Source organism: Aquila chrysaetos, chromosome 5 (genome assembly GCF_900496995.4).
Source record: "Aquila chrysaetos chrysaetos chromosome 5, bAquChr1.4, whole genome shotgun sequence".
Lineage (NCBI taxonomy): Eukaryota > Metazoa > Chordata > Aves > Accipitriformes > Accipitridae > Aquila > Aquila chrysaetos.
Genome location: NC_044008.1, coordinates 48300980 through 48321113, shown reverse-complemented (window position 1 = coordinate 48321113; position 20134 = coordinate 48300980). Strand labels below are relative to the sequence as shown.

The window sequence follows — 20134 nt, the reverse complement described above, 5'->3', positions numbered from 1 at the left end:
GTCAGCAGAATTGGGGTCCAGGTGGTCTGGCCCATCCCTACCTGACAAAGTCCCCTTGGGTGGATTGCCCATACACAGCAGCAGTACAGACCAGAACTGTTCAAGTCCCTCTTCAAGAAAGGAATTAATGTTTTTCTTCATTGTAGAAAAAGTTGAATGGGAAACACGAGACTGGGCAGAATCCAGTTTGTTCCTATAGGACTGGTGAGAGCTGAGCAAGAAGTAGGTTTTGCCACGCTTCTTCAGGCAGAAAGAGCACCGAACCCAGGAGACCCTTAGAGCAGCGCTACGAAATGCAAGATTAGCTCTGTAGGAAAGAAAAATTTACTGAGTCGTAAAAAGCAGTAAGAGGAAACTAAGCAGTGTTTCCCCTCAGGCAACTGCTAGACTATCTGAGGAAGCACCACAGGGTGTTCACTCTTTGAATACCGCGTCCAATCCAGGAGAGATAAGATGGGTCTAAACTCACCTTCGGAAACTCTTGATCAGCCTTGAGAAGCTGCCTGTGCTTAGAATGGCTCTGGAAGGAAAAGTAGCATGCTGGTGGTTCTGTTTCTTCTGCACGTACCACAGACACTCTAAAAATTCATGCTTAAGATGAAGAAACTGCAAAATTGACCAAATTACCTTCAGAAGCAGCAGTTGTTTTGGTGGAATGAATTTTTGTTCCTAAGCACAGTTTTTTAGCAGAACTGTGGAACTGTCTATTACTCTATTACCATTAACCAGATATAAAGGCAGCAGTTTTGCTGGCATCTGAAACAGCGAGATGATAACAGCATGTGGGCTGTGCTACATTTCTTTCTCTTAATATCAGGGTGGGCCTGATTCAGTTCATGTGGAGTCTCTCTCTACAGACTGTTGCTACTGCTGTCTTCAGAGATAGCATTTCTGCATTATCCTGGATATTCAGCCGGGTGCTTTCAGTACATGTGTAGGTATCAGCACAGATAAACTCAGTACATATGTACTCAGAGATTTCACAGAATTGAAACCTCATGGGGGATGGCACATTGTGCTTATCTGTGTTTATCGTTGAGGCTTATCCTTTCAGGATTTTCTTTAGGTAACATAAAGGCAGTGGTTTTGATTTTTCCTCTGCAAATTCAATCCTGACTTCATATAGCTACAATATCATATAATGAGGATACATACATATATATATATTAAAAAAAAAAACCCACAACACATTGCTGTTACTCACATGCCTCAGAATAATTAAACAAACCTAAGAACTGTCTTGGCCATTTCAGTACTTTTCCAGCATCTTTTCCATTTCTGCTTTCCTGAAATAAAGAGTTGCACTTAGAGTGAACTTCTACACCATGGGTGGTTACAGCTACTGCTGTTAAACTGTTATTAGAGACTCCCTGATGACAGAGAAAGCATCCCTGTTATCAGGATATTCCTCCTGCCATGATATGTTTTGCAATATGTATACTCACAATGAACAACATAAAAGTACAAAACCAGATTATCTTCATTAGCATTTATCCTCTACAGGAGCTTTGACTGTAAGATATTATTTATGCTACTTGGGTCAGTTACATCGCTGTGAAAGTATTGACACCATGCTTAGCACTTTAGCTTAAAGCCGTAACAAGGAAACCATCATTTGTAGTCTAGTTTCTCCTCCCTTTTTTCCGGTATAACCTCAGGATTTTTTTCCACAGGGGTGGAAGCCATCACATATTCCATTCTTAGTATTCTGTGCATCTTGATCAGATGCTTGACTGTCTTGATCGGATGCTTGACCTGACACTGCAGATGAGCATTGCAGAGCAGATCACCCAAAGGATATATTAAAGTCCAAATCAGGCTTCAGCTTAAAGGAAAACAGGGTTATAGATCACATCTGAGGCATGAGGCAACATCTGCTTTCTTCCTACCAATAAATCCCCAATCAGATGCACAAAAACTTCTAAGAGATGGAGAGCATGATGAATCCCAGCTGCATTGACCAGCATTAATTTTTCCTTTGGTCAAGACTTTTCCATTTAGAATCTGGGTTGGCCATCTCCCCGGCAGCTAATCCTTCTCTAGAGGCAGGGAGGGAGAAGCAGGGGGGGGGAAAAAAAAAAAAAAAAAAAAAAAGAAAAAAAAGGTCAAGGATTCCACACAGCCTAATATTCTGCAACTGTAAAAATCTTTTTTTTTTTTTTTTTTAAATAACCAGACAAACAGTAAAGCATTGTTTAAAACAAGAAGTAAATGGAGACTCTTCTAGTTTTGTTGTCCTCTTTTGGGAACAACAGTAAACAGGCATAAGCAGACTCTAAGTATTCATCTTTTTTGCCTTTTCAGTTTCAGCTTTGCTGTTGTTAAGAAATAATTTTCTAGCACTTTCAGACTGAAAACAAGACATTGATTTCACCCTGGATCAACAGTATTGACGTGTTCGGTTTAGATTTTTCTTGTAAAGGTATGCAGAGCACCAGTGTTTGTGCGTGGGCAGCTATTTCAGTATAGCACGTGCTTAATCTGTTCTCTGTTGAAGAAGGGAAGAAAACCCTAAACTACAAGGAAAAGGAATTTACTCATTGATTGTCAGCCAGGATAAGCAGGTGACATTTAAAATAGAAAAAAATTATTATTATTTTAAACTTGTAACACCATTGGTTCATTTATAAGTATACCATTGAACTCACTGAAGATGGATTCTACAATGGCAATTCTGATGGTTATAATCAAACAGCAAACAGGGTTTTTTTCAGCAAGGCCATAGTAGGATTGTCTATTAGAAGTCTCTAAAGAAATCTTTAAACTTTCAGTGGGGGAAAAAAAAATTACTTCAAATGAGTTAAAAGAAACCAGAGCAGGCACCATTCAGACACTGATGTTATCAGCAGCTCTTACTCAGAAAGGGAGGATGCCCTCAGGTCTTTTATGGACTTGCACAAGCAACATTTCCATCTGGTACTGCTGCGGCGTTGTAAAGCTGCACCACAAAGCATCAGCTCATTGGAGCTGGGCGAAACAAAACTGTCTGCTTCAAATGGCAATGAAATTCTCACTGCCACGTTTGTGCGGGCAGAGCACGGACCTGTATCCCGTGACCTATTATGGTAAGTGAAATGTAATAGTTTAAAAGCTGGGTCAGAAAAGCTGATGGTCTCCCCACGCTGCAGCGGGGCAGAGCGTGCGGAGGCACTGCGTGGGGGCAGAAGGACATGGGGCGAAGAGAGCAAGGGTGCTCTGCAGCCACTAGGCAGAAGGAAGGTCACTAGGATGGCGAGTGGCGAATTAATCGGGAGCATCTTCTTTACCCCAAGACTTCACAACTTACAGTAACTCTTCCAGATTTTTTGTAGTCCTTTTTTCCCTCCCAAATACTCTTAGACTAGGTATTAAAATTTTGGACTGCACTTAGTGATCCGTTAGATGCCTTTACAAATCTAGGCCTTTGCATTCATGGAGGGAATGAAAACCGTTACAAATACACAGACATAGGTAGCACCCACGTACCTTGTAAGTAATGATGCTGGGACATACGAAATATTATAGCTAGGCATGACTCAGGGTGAGAGTTCAGAAGAACATTTCTTTAGTAATCAACTTACACACCTGCAGAGTCTGTTCTGTCAAGAGTTTTGTTTTGGGTTTTTTTGGGGGGCGGTGGTTTTGGTTTTGTTGTTTTTGGGGGGGGTTTGGTTGGTTGGTTGGTTTAAGAACACTAATCAGTCACAGGATAAGGCACACTTTAAACTCCCTTACGCCCCTATGGAGCCCTCATGTTGCAGCAGGTTTGGCATCCTTTGTTTTCTTTAGTGACAGTCAGGTCATGGTCCTACTGTTCCAGCTGTATTATAGCCATAGCTGTGCCTATTTGTTGACTCCCAAACAGCAGGTCCAAACGTGTTATAACCTGTAAGCCCTCATCTTCCACAGCCCTGTGACTAGTAGCTGATTTGTAAGCACTAACCAGCATCTTCAAAATATGTCTGTCTTTTAATTAATTGACTCCCCCAAAGCACATAAGCAAAGAATAAAAATGAGACAATAAATAGTCTATGCATAAGGTTAATCAAATTTTCTTTTCTTAACAGTTTTAAATATATTGTGGTCACTCTAGAGTGTCTGCTCCTGACTTCGAAAGTTACCTGCCATCAGACACTTCTTGCCACTACTGTCCTCTTCATCTTCCCCTCATTTGACTTTCTTCTCTTGTTTAAACAGAGCTTGGAAACATGGCTGGAGTTAATTGCGAAAATTAACAGCTCCTCTGGTGTTCTGTTTAGGGACCCACAGTATGTTTTTCCAGATGCACCTGACCTCTGCCATTATTTTATTCCCCTTCTATCCATCACCTTCTTAATTCAAAACCTAGTGGTCAAACAACCAAATACCAAGGTAGTAAAACAATAGCACATGGTGTTCATAAAAAAAAATCTCCCTCATTTGCCAGATACACAGGTGCCATTAACTGAAATCAATTCCGAGCTTAAACAGCCTGCCTTTCCCCTCCACCCCCCACTTCCCTTGGCCTCTTCTTATTAACACACACGCTGTTCGGTGTTACCCCTACCCATCCTGCACTTGCACTGTTGTCAGGGTACTCAAAGCATTTCAAGCAAAGAAGGCTAAGTAATATTGGCAGCGGGGGTTTTTTGTTTTCAAAAAACAAGACAAAAAACACACAACAAGAGTGGATTGCAGTTTTGCTTCCAGTCACTCGCCTTCTGTGGGACAAGGTGGGCTGTTCTGGGTGAACCTGAACAGCGTGCTGGAGGATGGTGAAAAGAACCGTACGCTCTGCGGAGTTACTGGTGTAATTCTGCAGAGATGCGGTGCTGGAGCTGCCGACCCCCATCCTCTCCCTCTGGATGTGGCAGAGCTCAGCCTGGTGCAGCTGGGGAGCCCACTTGACGCCTTCTGCAGCTGCAGCCTGTTTTGGAACTTTTTTCACCTTGACCTGGTTTAGCAGAAATACTTTTCCCCCCATTTGCTTTCAGCCTCACGTTAAGCTACAGAGGAATGGCATCTTGGAGTTTCACAGCATCTTTGGACCAGCTATCCTTGGGGTCCTGATTGCTTGCTTTCTCATGGAATTTTGTACATCCCTAGAGCGCAGACGTAGTTATTTTTCATGCCATTCTTAATATATTAGAGTCAAAAATAGCATTACTCTATGTAAAAGGCAAGGACATTATATCTCTGGAGAAAGGGCAGTGTACTGCAACAACAAGCAACTTCAAGGCACAAAAATAAACCCTCAGAATTTTCTTCCCGAGGAGATGAGAAATGGGGGGGGTGGGGAGAAATCAGCGAACCAGTACCCCCCAACAGCCTGTTTCTTAGCTGCACTTTATCTGTTTAAAGCACACGTATTGCACAGAGGCCTTGTTTAATGTTTTAGGGCTGATACTGCCAGGCCTTGCTTTACTAACAGCATATTATTATGTTCCTATTGGGAAAGACTGGCTTCTGCATGCTAAAGAGACTTCTGTGGAAGAAACAGAAAGCATTTGAGCTACTGAAGCACAGGGAAATCTGCACCTCCTGTTAACCAGGAGTGATGACTGTGGTAATTGCCAAGCACCAAGCCCACAAAAGCACAAATGCCTGCATAGCCCTCCTCCTCCCCTCACCCTACCGGAGGAAGGCATGAAAGAATACGCAGAAACGCTTATGCATCCTGATCGAGAATCCAAGTCATTCACGAAACTGGACTCCGATCCCCCAAGATCTGTTGTGAGTGTCACAGTGTTCAAACATTCAAACATCAGAAAAAGGGCATAGCTGCTTTTTCTTTTCCAGGCACCAAATCCCTCATCTACACCAGGAAAACATACCCAGAGGTTGAACCAGGAGATTTGCTTCTGGGTTGCTGCGAGTGAATACTAAAGCACAGATATCAACAGGTGGAACGCACCTGCCATATCGTTGTACACTCTCTGTCCTGGCTCTCTTTTCTCTGTCCGTGTGCTCTGGGGGGGGGGGGGGGTGTGTGATTTGTTTCGAAGAGGCAAGGGAAGAGACTGAGTTGTTACTACATTCCCAGAGCAAGAAAGACTGTGTGTACTGCAAACAGAAAGCCTCAGCAGCTTCAGGTGAGGCGATTCTAGCTGCTGACATCCAGGATGCATGGCTATATCCCCCATGCTTAGGTAACACAGACTGGATTTTCTATTATTCAGTGCTTGGAATATTTTTTTTCCTCTTCCGAGTTTTTGCTTAGAACAGAATCTACCAGTTTGGAAACCGATCATAAAGTACCGCTGCAAGCAAGTTCTACAGGTCATCTACAAAGAGAAGTTGCTACAATAATTGCATCTGGATAAAAACAGGATAGCTGCAAGATCCTCAGAGGTTTCTCATGGCTTAAGAGTCTCAGTGGCAAATACTTTGGCAAGAAAATCCTTTCTTTTCTAGATAATTATTACTTTTGTGTGGAAGAATGTGATGGTTGAATCCTTTTCAAGAAGCCTATGAGGCTTTTTTCCTTAACAAGATAATTGGTTTATCATTCATTATATGCCTGATGGTCCCCCAGAGACTCTGTCCCATCTAAGCAATAAACAGTTCCTTAGCACATATCAAAGAACTCATTACTGTCCTGTTGTGAAAATTACATAGCCAGACATTAAAAGAAGCATGATTTTCCTATAGAGATAATAATTATTTGTCTAATTAGATATTTTTGCTACATAGTCACCATGATACCTTATTTTTATATGCACTGTCTTTAAAAGGAAGGTGTAAGAAATGTGGTAGTTGTGGAGAAGACAAAGGAGACTAAACACAAAGCGTTTCAGAGACTAAAGTTAAACTCTTCAACAGTTACTGTCCAGGATTTGCTATATAGCATATAAAAAAAAAAAAAAAAAACCAAAAAACCACTAGCAGTTTGAAGACCAAAAAATCCTAACTAATTCAAGATGTCCCCTCTTGCCACCAAAGCGTTACCTGCTGGGTTTTGTGAGCTATCCGTGCTTACCTAAGATCCTGCTGTAGTATTTTGGATATGTCAGCATGCCTCTCCACTCTAAGACTTCTTTTGACCAAAGCTAGCAGTTAAAGAAAACCCCACTAATAAAATCATAAATATCTGTCTCAAAATGCAGGAACAGGATCAATAGGTCATTGCAACAGGTAGCAACCAATCCTCCTGCATTCCTATTCCCTAAAGATCAGCCCAGGCAATGCCTTGTTCTATTATGACTCAATCTATTGCAAATGCCTCCCTTTGCTGTCAGCGTGCAAGCATTTCGTCTTGTGGTGTCAGGCGGAGTTAAAACAGCATTTTCTGGGGTAGGGATGTTGTCCTTTCAATGTATTTTGCACTTGCTATCAACAAAATGAGCTGACATTGAAAGACTTTAAACCTGTTTATAAAATACAATGGTCAGTTTATCAAAACCTCTTTTAGTTGTACAGTAAAGTTTAAAAAACCCCAAACACCACAGTAGTTTACTATCGCTCCTGGCAGACAGACTTACTCATTTCTGTAACACCTGAGCACTTTCAGATAAGAGCAAAAGCCTTGTTCGTACTCTGTGTGTGTACCTCGGGGTGCTGTGTAAGCAAGCTCTGCATTGTTTACACTCGCCACCAATTGCCAAAAGTTAACCAGAAGCGTTTGCCGCCTTGGCAGAGCTTCCCTGCGTGCTGCAACATGGGAGGTGCAAAGTTTAAACCGAACACTTGAAAGTCAGTCTTCAAAGATACCGTTCCCTGTGCTGCAGCCTGGTTTAGGTTTTGGTTCCGATCTGTGTTACCAGATTAAAAAAAAATTAAGAGCTTTAGTAGCCACTTTCAGAGAGGTGACTTTGCTGCTTGCGTGTGCCAAGCTCGGACTTGGCAAACTAGACCGCAGGGCTGGGTCGTTAGCAAAGCTGTTGCTGCCCGGTACCGACCGCTGTCTGGTTTGTGGCACAGGGACACCATGCACGGAGATGATCCTCACTGAGCCTTTTTGTCAGGGAGGGGTTTCCTCTCTCACAAGCTGGATGCAAGTTTTCAGGATATGACTGAGAGTAACGTCTCATTTGTAATGTCAAATAGCAGCCGTACAAAATCACAGCATCGTGTCGGCTGTGCCGTATAATCAAGGGAGCTGTTGTGAAGGTTTCCACGCCGTGGGCCAGTTTCAGCCACAGGACAGTCCTGTTATCCAGACACCACTTCCCAGCTACTGCTTTTAGACACGGGAGAAGAATACAGTGGTGTAGTGCAATTCCCAGCCAGCTACCGGAGGTAGCAGGAGAAAAGCTTAGCCGGCCCCTTTCTTGGCAACTCCAACAGAGCTGATGGAAACTGCAGCTGAGCTCCTCTCCCCCTGGACATCCTCTCTGCAGGCATTACCGAGACAAGGACAACAGTTTAACCACTCGTTCTGCATTGCTCCTCTTTACAGAAGGGGCTCCCCAGCCTACCACCACCTCTGCCAGGTATTGAAAGGCACACTCCAGTGTGTAGCAACACAATACATTCTTAGTAAAGTAAATGCCAAATACAAGCCAGCTGCTGAAATAAGACTATCATTAGGAATCTCCAGTTGCTAGATTCGCAGACAGTACTTTTTTGCAATATGATTGCTGCTTGTATAAAGCACCGAAAGGAAAAATGGTCTTTTTTTTTTTTCCATTCAGTCATGTTCCCTCTGTAAAGGGCGGTTGCTGCCATTTCCAGCATGTCCAAGTTGTGCCTTCAGACGTTTGCATACGAGTACATTCTCCCAGGGTCATATAATTATCAGTCTGTAATCTCCTGTTCCACTACGGAAATGAGCAACCCTTTTATGTTCATAGTAACAATTTAGAAGTGTTAAAAGTTTGAGCGCTGGGCCCCTGGTGCTTACACATGTTTAAATTGGCCCTCCCTGAAAGCTGATATATTCCATCTGGTCTATTGGATTTCTTGGCTTAAAGTTATTGGAAACACTGAATGTTTCTTCTGCAGTGATCCTGTAGCTGTCCAAGAGTAATACACACACTTACAGCTAGCTCCCTGGCTGCTCAGCACTAAAATACTATGGGAGAAGTGCTTTTAGTGCACTTTTTTTCCTGTCTGCTTTTAGAGCTATTTCGAAATCCTGAGTTCTGCGGTTCACTTTCCTAATCGATCTTATAGCATGTAAGTGATACTTAAAGGATAAATAAAACACACAAGTTTGCAGGCTCATTACCTCTAAACATTTTGCCTGAATGCTGCAAATTAAGCAACTAGATTTTTTTTATTCTTTGTTTTTCTACAGTCTCCTTTCCAAATCTGCACTAGCTTTTTCTTGTCCTTATAGCTTTACATAACAGCTTAATAAAACTCCCTGCTTTTATTTTCCTCAAAAGTGATTTTTGCTTTCTTAACTCTTTATGTCAAGAAAAAGAGACATTACAGGTAACTCCAGGCTATAATGAAACAAGCTGCCAGTCCAGTAAATCATCAACACCAGGAGCAACACTGGACTAACCATTCATATATCCACTGCTCAACTCCCTGCAAGTGCTTTATGATACAGCTGCCTCATTCCTTCTCGTTGACATTCCCAGACTCTCCAGGCTCAGGGGCAGGTTAAAATACACAGGTGCATTCAAACTGGGTCACACAAATCATTAAAACAGCACATTCCTACAACAATTTTCCCAACCCAGCTATCTCATACTGTAGCAGACTCTGAGAGGGTGCCTGTCCCTTGGCTTAGCCCATCTCCCACAAGCCTGAGCAACTGCTAGCAGCTGGAGGGATGCCCACATTTCCAGCAGCATTGCTGACTCCTTGAAGCCTGTCTTTTGCTGCAGAGGCTGCACTGCATTTGAAAATTGAGGATTCAGGAGTATTAAAAATATTTCAGCTTCTTCATCATCTTTCCTTTCCTGCGTATTTCCCTCTTGTTCAGTTAAGATTCAGCCCTTTGCTTACTTACGGTGCAGCTGGAGCACAGATGCAGGGACCTTTTCTGATTCCCATCCCCTCCCGTTCCTGCCAGGCTGCAGGAGCCCACTCCACACGTACGCTGCTTGGCAGTGGCTTGAAAACACAGCCCACCACCAACTGCTGGGCTCACATGTAAGTGGGAGATAAGGCACACAGCTCCAAGCGTGACTCACTTGAGACCAGGTGAAGTGAATGCTTGAGGTAGTAGATTTCCTAGTACAAGCTGCAGCAGACACTACAGTAACGACTCCCAGCGTCAGATGTAACGCCACAGGTGTGACAAAACCAGAGAAATTGCTTTTTACCCCTTCTCTCCAAGGAAGCCTGCTACAATTAAAAATGCCCTGGATGAACTCCACAGAAACTCTTCAGATTAAGTCCTACTCTCTCCATTTTTACCTGTGAAGCAGCACTCCCTCCATAGCTCGCTTCAACATGTCTTTCAGCTGTTTGCCAGGGGAGAAAATATCCTGGCTGCAAAACTTTGTTAAGGCTTTAGACTAAGAAGTGGCTAACTGGTAGGGAAATGGATTCACGTGCTCAAGGGGGTTGTTTCCACGTCTGTGTAATTGCTTTCAGAAAACGTCCACCATGCTCTCTCCTGGGCATAGCGGGAGCGTGTTCTGGTTCACTGGTTCTGCCGTGGGTTTTGTACAGAGTGGCTGAATGGATATTTACATGAAAATAGTATTGCTGAGCATTTAGTTCTAACCATTTTGTACTTGGTACAGCCATCTGGAATCAAAATATTTCGAGAATATTACAGATGCTCTTACATTTTAGTCTCAAACCCTCTCAAGATATAAAACTCTTACATCCGCTCTCTAGAGTTGCCAAACTTTTTCCACGCTTCTATTATTAAGCAACTCTGTTATTAAGCAATCCTGTTATTAAGTCTAGTGGATGCGAGACATCTTTGTCATGTTCAGCACTGTGTGCCAGAAGCTGGGCTGTCGCTGGTGGGGAGTGGTGTAGCCTCCTGACCGCAGGGCTGCCGGGGCACTGGGAGCCTCTCCCCTTCGCCCTGCCTGCAGCTGGGCGCGCGCCATTCCCCCTCGGGTACCACAGCTGTGGAAGTACAGGGCTGAGGAGTTGCACTTTTTGAAGGATGGAAGATTGCTGTGGGATCAATCCCATCGCAAGGGGCTTTTTTCAGACGCAAGTCTCTAGAAGACAGAGAGGGAGAGAGCAGATCTGAAGGCAGAACTGGTCTTTAACTTAAGTAAAAACTAAGATGTCAGACTTTCTATAATGGAAGCTAATCATTACCCAGCAAAGCAGTACGCTCGGAGGTTGCTTTTTCATTTTTAGCTTTGGTGTAATGTTCCTGAAAGCTAATAGCATCTATAATGTTGTCGCTGATTTGTTTTGCTGTATGAAAGAAAGCAGAAAATAGAATTGCTGTATGTGGGAGGCGACGAGGTATTTTGTGTAACGAGCAACGTGCTGCAGTGAGAAAAGACTGCCAGAGTAAACCTGCAGTTCCCATGAAAGCCTGGATTTAATCATGTGGCTAACGACTTGTGATCTTTGAAAGGCAAGGCATCACCTCGGTGTCTGAGCACTACGTGATTTTGGAGCCAGGCATCCAAATAATCAACCCAAGCAGTCTCTCTCACTCCTTCCAGGATGTGCCGCCGTAAAACTGCACGCCCTGAGTTTAAGCAAAGCTGAGCATAGCCCGTCGCAAACAGACCCCACGCCATCGTCTAGGCTGCACAAATGGGTCGATGAGGGTCGTCTACCTCCTCCTCGTCGCGCGCACGTTGTCTGACCCCACCGGCGGGCGCGTGGGCAGCTGGAGGCCACGGGCTGGGGCTCTGCAGAGCGCCGAGCCCGGCGTCCAGGTTGGCAGCTTGCGAAGTGCAGCTGGGGTGCACCAGGCGTCCTCCTCCCTGAGCTTCTCGGCGGTTTCCCAACGCGGTGGAGGAACCGCGGCAGCAGGCTGCAGCTTCTGTATTTAACACGGAGCACCGCCGTACGCACAGGCTCGTGCTGCGTCCCCGCCAAGTACTGCCCTTCCCCACCGCAGCCTCGTCTGCTTGGTACAGTTGACCGGGAGAGAGCGCACGGCAGTCACGGTGGTGAAGCTAATTACCGGCTATTACAGATTTTACAACACACAGAGCAGCACGAATCGTGGAAGGAGTGTGCACGGAGTATTTGGATCTGCCTGGTTTTTGAGGGCTCTGCGCGCTCCTGGCTGGCGTGGCCTAGGTGCTAGATTAGAGATGCCACGGTGAGACGGGCTGGAGAGACAGGAGCACGACGTGGTGAAGGGGGCCACAGCAGGGATAGGAGGCGTGAAACGGGGGTCCTGGTTTGAGCAGAGGAGAGCAAGAGGTACAAGAGGAGGGGGAGGATGTAGCATTAGGGCCTGGTAAAGGAAATGATAGAGGAACAGGGAATACAGCTTCTGGAGAAAAGTTGAGTAGCTCCCATGTAATAACAGATTTCTTTATTTTGTTTTACTCTTAGAAAGACGAGAAGGAGCTCAGTCTCATGCTGTTACATAGCAGATCCCACACTTGGAACTTGCCATGGAAAAACACTCCAGCCTTAACATTCAGTTAAACTCAGCCTGATGCTCTCTGGCTGCGCTGCCCTTTGCGCAGCTTGTACCTTTTGCTAGGAGCTGTGTTACCGTCATTTGAGGTACCAAACCCAAGGGTGCCACAGGGGAAGAAATCCATCTTTGAAGATCACACTCTGTTCAGTTTTGTGGATGAGAGCCAGGACTTTGAATACAGGAACATACCCCTGAACCACTTTTTTTTTTTTTTTTTTTTTTTTTTTTTGTGCCAGACAAGCCTCACTTCTGAGAAGCTTATTGGAAGCTTTTACGTGTTAATTTAGCATCAAATTTTGTCTCCCAGAAATCATATAGATGGAGGGCACCCGCACGCTTGTGTGCTGATGGGTGTGCTGGTTCTGGCTGTCCCACAGATGCACCGGCGTACCAAAGACACGGGACGTGCGGTGGGGCAGGCAGTACTTTGCTAGCCCCCTCCTTCTGTGCGCCACAACTGCCGGCTTTGCTTCGAGCTGCAGAACTGCAACGGCTCTGCAAAGCTCTCCCTGCAGTGGAGCTGAGCACAGCGGGAGCCAGCTAGGTTCTCACCTGGCGAAAATGACACAGAGGCTAAAGTGTCATGAACATTAGTAAAATTAATATTCTAGAAATCCACAATTATTTTCAGTTTTTGATCAAAACAGATACTGAAGAACTACATCCACTTCATTAATGGCAAACACTTACTACAGAAAGAGACGGTAATATTAATCTTCCATTTTACTGTGTCAAATGCACAGAATTATTCATCGTGGATACTATTTATATACCCATGTACCACTAAGTGAAAGAATGCTTTCATCCTGGTTTTATCATTTCTAGATTAAATCACAGTTTTTCTATTTCCTCCAGTCAGCAGCTCAGCCCCACAATTTTCTCTCCAAATGACAAGCAATTCTTTTAAGCACATCGAATTGTTTTTTCCAGGTGGTGGTTCAGTTGAAATTAAATGTTACTCTTTCATATTGCTCGGTAGTACAGCTGTAGCACACAAAGAAAGATGACAACTTTAATATTCTAGCTAACTTGAAAAACAGGATTTAAACAGAAGACTGTTTCAATTCAGAGCGTTGCTTATTCGAGGCGAGCCCTGGCACCCAGCACCCCTTTTTCCTCAGACGAGGACGTAGGGAGCACGGGGAGGAAGGAGAGGCTGCGCTGAACCCAGGGCAGCGCGAGCGAGGCCGCGGGCCAGACGGCCCCGCGCACACGGACGGACGACGGCTGCGCAGCGGGGTGACGGCGTCCGCGTGCCGAAGGCCAGAAAGGGCCCCCGGAGCTCGCCCAACCAGCCTAAGACCCGCTCAGGCTTCGAAATCGACGCGGCACTGGAAGCTTTCGTTTTTACTGTTATTTTTAATCTCTTAGTGGTTTGATTTCCCAGCAGCTGGTGAGGGACACGGTTACCTCCATCGCCCTTGCACCAGCCAAGGCTCTGGTCTCCCTGTGAGCGGAGCGAGGTCCAAGACGGGCATCCGTCTCCTTCGCGTGAGCAAATGTCGGGAGGAGATGTGAAGGGAAGGCGAAGGTGGCGTCTCGTACCAAAGAGGCCGCTCTGCCGGCGCTCAGCACCCACCTCGCTGGCTCCAAGCCCGAGTACACGCACGCGCATCACCGTTTGGCTACAGGGATAAAATGCCCTTTGATGCAACAGAGACTTCACTACCCTAGTATTAAACTGCATGATTACTGCATATGAAATCTTTCCGTTTCCTTTACTTTGTCCATCTAAGGTCAGTTAAAAACCAACATTAATGTGAAAAACAGAAGGTGGTCAAATTAATCTCTACCAATAATTATAGAAGCTCACTGGATAACGTCCAGCAGGAGTAGCCACATGCTCAGGTGTTATGCTGAGTGAAACTTGCACAGATGGGTAAAAGATAAAAAATCTGAGATATTTCCTCGATAAATGTAGAGGAAATAGCTCAGGTATTTTCATCTGGCAGGAACCACAAGCACTGAAGCACCAACGTTTCACAAAAATCACATTCTATAATTTTGCAAATTGCTAACAAATGGGAAAGATATCATTAGCAGAGATTAAAGCAAATAAATCCACACTTATGAATCTGCTTTATTAGCCCTTTATCTGAGATGCTGCTTCGTCTAACAGTGGAACAACAGTGCCTCCTAATGACCAAAAGCATAACTCTTTCAGGTTCTTGTATTTATTTGTCCATATCTCATTTTGCTTGTCTCTGATAGCTTATGTATTATTTCGACTACAGTATCTCAACGGATCTCTCTGCCAAGAAAGCTTTAATATTGACCTTCAAAATTAAAATACTAGTAAAGAACGAGCATAGATATCCCCTGCCAGAATATTCTGTTCTTAATTTGTAACCAAAAAAACCTCAGTGACAGTAAGACCTGAAAAATGAATGTCTGAGACCCCCAAGGATACCTGGAAATACAGTGCTGGAAGTGTTCCCGTTACTGCAGTCATGACTATATGTAATGATCGGTGATACACGTACTGTCTCAGTTAAGCACACAGGTACTACTTTTCTTAACTGACTGTGAAAATTATTCACCAAATAAAATTAACATTTTCCCTCTTCTCTGCTATTCCAAAACAGGTCCCGACTGCTTCAGTTCTAAGAATCTTGCACTGCAAGCCCAGAAAAAGATCCTGAGTAAAATGGCAACCAAAACCATGGCTAACATGCTAATCGACGACACAAGCAGTGAAATCTTCGATGAGCTGTACAAAGTAACAAAGGAACACACAAGAAACAAAAAGGAAGCCCATAAAATTATGAAAGACCTGATTAAAGTGGCAATAAAAATCGGGATCCTCTATCGAAACAATCAGTTCAACCAAGAAGAGCTGGAAATCGTAGACAAGTTCAGGAAGAAGCTGAACCAAACTGCCATGACGATTGTCAGTTTCTACGAGGTAGAATACACTTTTGACAGAAATGTTCTTGCAGAACTTCTGAATGAATGTAAAGACCTTGTGCACGAACTAGTAGATCGACACCTGACACCGAGATCCCACGGGCGCATCAACCATGTCTTCAATCACTTTGCGGATGTGGAATTTCTAACCGCCCTGTACAGTCTTGATGGGGATTGTCGGCCATACCTCAAAAAGATCTGCGATGGCATCAACAAACTTCTTGATGAGAAGGTCCTTTGAAACTACGCTCAAAAATAAGAAGCCAACCAAAAACTTCTCTCTAGAACCCTTCATGAGCCATGGTGAGCAAGCGAGCTTCCTTCCCACCAGTCTCTTACTACAGTCTCCAACAGGGGCCAGAAAGTGCTCACCAGGCTCATGATGAAGTAGAAAACTTAAATCGGAAAGCTATCAATTTTAATGTTTTGTTCAGATAATTCAGTTTCCTCCAAGGAGCAGAGTGAACAAGGCTGCTGATATATATCGTTCGGGAACAGAGTGCTATACACCACGATCCTACTAGCTTTGTGTTCAAGGCTGAACACGTGAAAAGAAAGTAAATTCAAACGCATGGCTACGTAAAAATAGACAGGTGAAGGCAAAAGAGCAACGCATGGAATTTACCCCCAGGCCCTTGGTGCGTATGTGTTTATCATTTCCACGCTAACTGAAAAAGCTTAGACAGAAAGTAGGGCTGTAATGGATTAAGCTCACTCCTTTCAAAAGCATCAGGAATCAATATGAGAAGGCATCTCTGATTTTACATGGTATTTATGTCTAATAGGGGAATAACAAATAATACAGAGTAGAAGTAGGAGAAAATGTAAAGAACTGCTCTATGAAGCAATATTTTCATTAGAGTTTAGTTTTATACCTGCTAATAACAGAGAGGTTTCATTTTAATTTTGAAAAGCAGCTCAGCGCTTCAAGCTCAAAGGTAACCAGAAAACTAGATAAAGTAGTACATTAGGTTCCCCACTCTCAGGGTTTGTGTATTCAGTAAAATCAGACAAGTTTAGGCTGAAGGTTGTGCTGCTGTTTGTGCTCTTACTGTTTTGCCTGACAGAACAAAATACTATGTGAAGATTTTGAAGTTGCAGTTGTGAAGAGAAGCATGACTAAGACACCAATGGAGCAACAAAGTGACGCTTACATCCCCCAACCTCAAAATATTCAGCCTAGATAAAACTCTCGGTTTAACATGTCCATGATGTTAATTTGTTCCTACAGTAAAACAGAGGTGTGATAAAAAAGGTACCCCATCCACTATGCTTGCAGTGCTATCCAAGTGTAGTATATCCACAGTGGTTTTAAAAGAACAGTCTTAGTGACTCTGGTGAGCTTCATCAATGATTTTTTGTTCGGAATGTTTTCAGTGACTTTTTTCTTTCTTTTTTTTTTAAACAAAATATACTGATGTCTCCAAACTGAAAATATTTTGCAAAGAAATACTGGTTTCTGTACAGTTTTGTTAGCATTAAGGGAGAACAGGAACAGAGCAGATACACCAGCGTGCCACCTGCAGAATCTTACAGCTGGGCAGGTGCTGACTGACCCTAAGGAAAAGAAGTATGTTTGGAAATCTCTCCTCTCCCTGCCCTCTACATCTTATCCTCCAGACTCACCTCTACCTACTGACACTTCAGTATCATCTACCACCTCCTTTTAGTTGACACAGATAGCAGACAATCCCATTATCTGGAGATAACGCCTTCCGTATCACATATATTATAATACAGAAACGCATGTACTTGAAAATTGACAAAGCAAGAAAATACATATTTGAAAGCCATTCCTCTCTAAGGAAAACATCCAGTGCTGATCACTCATTACTTCAGGATAAGAAAACTTTATGTTTCTCATTTAAACTCTGAAATACAATGGGGGTAGAGAAAACTGCTCAAAATTTTATTATTCTGCCTTTCTTCACCGCAGAATAACTGTATTTTATCTCTTGCAACAACAATTTTGACTATCACACCTTTATACAGTTGAGAATACACATACCCAGATGAGGTATACACTTGGGTTGTGCTAGATGGACTTCTGTCTGTTCCCAGGAAACTCATTTTGGAGCACAGTAAAAATGGCAGCACAAGACATTAGCAGAGCAGTTCATAACAATGTAAATTTTCCCCAGGTATTTCCTTTAACCATAAAAAGTATATTTAGTAGCAATGAAAGTGGACAATTCCTTTGCAACACCGCACAGTAATAAATACCAACATTTGGGGTTGCAAGTTCATCCATTCGCAGAGCCATATTTACATGCACCATTAGCTGCATTTTTTCCAAGCACGTACTTGTCAATTAATGCTTTTGAACAGTATTTATTGTATCCAATGCTCCTGTCCCAGTGCACACGTCAGATTTTACGTGTTTGTTTCACTTGTGGCAAACAAATTTAAGTTCTTTTTTTAAAGCCAGAAAAAGAGAGATTATTCAACATTCAAGGTGTCCAAAGGAGAAGGATATCCTGTATCTGTGACTTTCTTTTTGTGTGTTGCAAGTATCAATATTCAGATTTTGGTATTTTAGACACACCAGCTGAACATCTGTTGCTTTATTTATAAATCTGAGTAGCCTTAAGGAAAGAGAGTGTTTTCAAGTACTTCTCATACTTGCATATCCTGTATATTCATTGTTTACTTTTGTACTTGTAGCTTGGTATGTAATAACATTGCTAAAATATGGGCAATGTTCGGGTCACCTTAACTATATGATGTATTATCATATTTGTGAATTAAAAATGTGTGATTACTGCCCTTTTTGTTTCCTTTTGATTTATCTCTTCTACCATCCAATGTAAACTGAAATTAAGCAGTAAGAGGAGGGAATTCATGTAACCTAAGTTTTGTCACCTTCGACTTCCGCAACCTTAATGCTCTTTGATGACCAGATTTTGTGAAGGCAAGAGGTAGGTAGATAGACAGTTTAAAGGTTTAAAACAAAACTGGAAATCCACATTCCTGTTGCATCACACATAGGCAACACAAGCATGCGTCAGCAGCAAATGAAATTTCTGGTTTTCCACAAAGTTCTCAAGCACTTGAGCTAACTAATGACGGGCCTCAGTGTGTTTAGTAGTGCGGTTCAGTCCCCAGGCTCAGAAAACTCCCTCACAAGCCCCGTGGAGGAAATAGCACAGGCTTCTTGCCTTCAGGTACCAGCCTCTCCTCAGGCTCAGCCTGAGCAGTGCCTAGAACATACACAAGCAGCCTGAGTCAGGGCCAGAGCAGAGGTAACATGCCAAGTATGATCTAGCTCTCTACAAAGCACCTTCTTGCAAGTTTTCCATGACATATTTAGCTCAGTTTAGCTAAATTTGATTTAAGTTAGACAGAAGACACATCTCTGACAGATTCCAAATCCCTGCCCTAAACATGGAGATGCTAGAACCTATGCTAGAATGTTTTAGCAACAGCAAGCATATATTCTCCTATCCTTATTCCCAGAAAAGGCAAACGGTTTTGGCTGAAAGAGCTCAGGATTTGCAGACAACTCATGGCAATTATACTGGAAGCAATTAAAGATTGGCACAAAGAGAAAACTGCCAACTACCTTAAAATAAAAGTTTAAGGCAATCTTCGTAAGTGATGTTTCGAGCCACACTGCTGGTAAAACATTGCTGTCAAGTTAATTTTATGAATCATACCATGGCAGGACACAATATTCTTTGCTTCATCACTGCCAACTTGATAAAATAAAGAGAAAAATGTTAATGTTCAAGAAACTCTCAAGGGAGCGACCACTTTGGGCATCGTCATGAAATTATACATGTACCACAGAACAGCACATTGCACTGAACATGTAATCTTAGTTGTGTTAGAAAAACGTTCTCACAGAAAGGCATATAAATAGCTGACCCGGAAGAGAACCAAGAGGTAAAGCACAATTAACTCTTATCAGAGCAACAGAAATGCAAAAGCAAGTCTTAACTGGACGACTTATCAAACCTGCAGGTTTACTTCCATTTTTTTTTTACATACCTCAATGCCAGAAAAACACAATGCACAGTCTTATCCACACAGAAAAGATAATACAGCTTTTTATGCTGAAAAACTACTAGTGGGACTCTGTAGGAGATAACTACCTTTCCAATATTTAGAAACCATCAGGCAATGTCATATATGAGCTACTTGCAAGTACAGGAAAACCTCAAGATAGTGCCATCTATTAGACAAGTTGATTCTCTGGAATCCTTACAGGATGAGAAGGGGTTGGGAATACATAGCAGAAAGTAATATAACACAACAGGAGATTTCATCTATGTTTAGGAAAACATACTGCATGATATTGCCATGTCGCACTTCCACCGATTTTCCTACCAAAGTGTTTGTTCCCTTAAAAATACCTGAAAACACTTGGGGTAAGAGCAGAGAACCTGACAAAACAGTTGAAATATAGATCCCATACAATCACTTATCTGTTGACTCCAAAATGTCCAGAACTCCAAGTTGCTCATGGCACAGAGCAGTAAAACAGTGGCACCTCCTGGTAGCTAGGGTTTGCGTCCAAAACACTGTTAACCTGCCAGTTCAGAAAGGTCAGTACATACTCTGACGGGCCTCTGGTTGCCTGTTGAAAGTAAACTTCTTTGTGTTAATTGGATTATGTGCTCTCTTCCTTTTAGCCTACTTCTACATGCCTTATTTCCCTTTCCCTGAAAACAGGTTACTCCTTCAAGATCTAGTAAGTCAAAGAAAAGTAAAAGTAAATGGGAACACCACAGAAGATGAAGATACTCACTAAAGGATTTTCAATACAGAACTAGATGAAAGAAT

At 43.1% G+C, this 20134-nt stretch overlaps 1 protein-coding gene across 1 annotated transcript in view; it reads left to right on the top strand.

Moving 5' to 3' along the window:
• Nucleotides 1-18115, top strand: part of TNFAIP8L3 (TNF alpha induced protein 8 like 3) — a 48913-nt gene extending 30798 nt beyond the window's left edge. Inside the window, exon 2 of the mRNA XM_030016206.1 lies at nucleotides 15028-18115. Within this exon, the coding sequence (XP_029872066.1) occupies nucleotides 15028-15590 (563 nt within the window). The 3' untranslated portion in view covers nucleotides 15591-18115. The remainder of the gene's footprint in view (nucleotides 1-15027) is intronic.
• Nucleotides 18116-20134: the final 2019 nt, after the last annotated feature.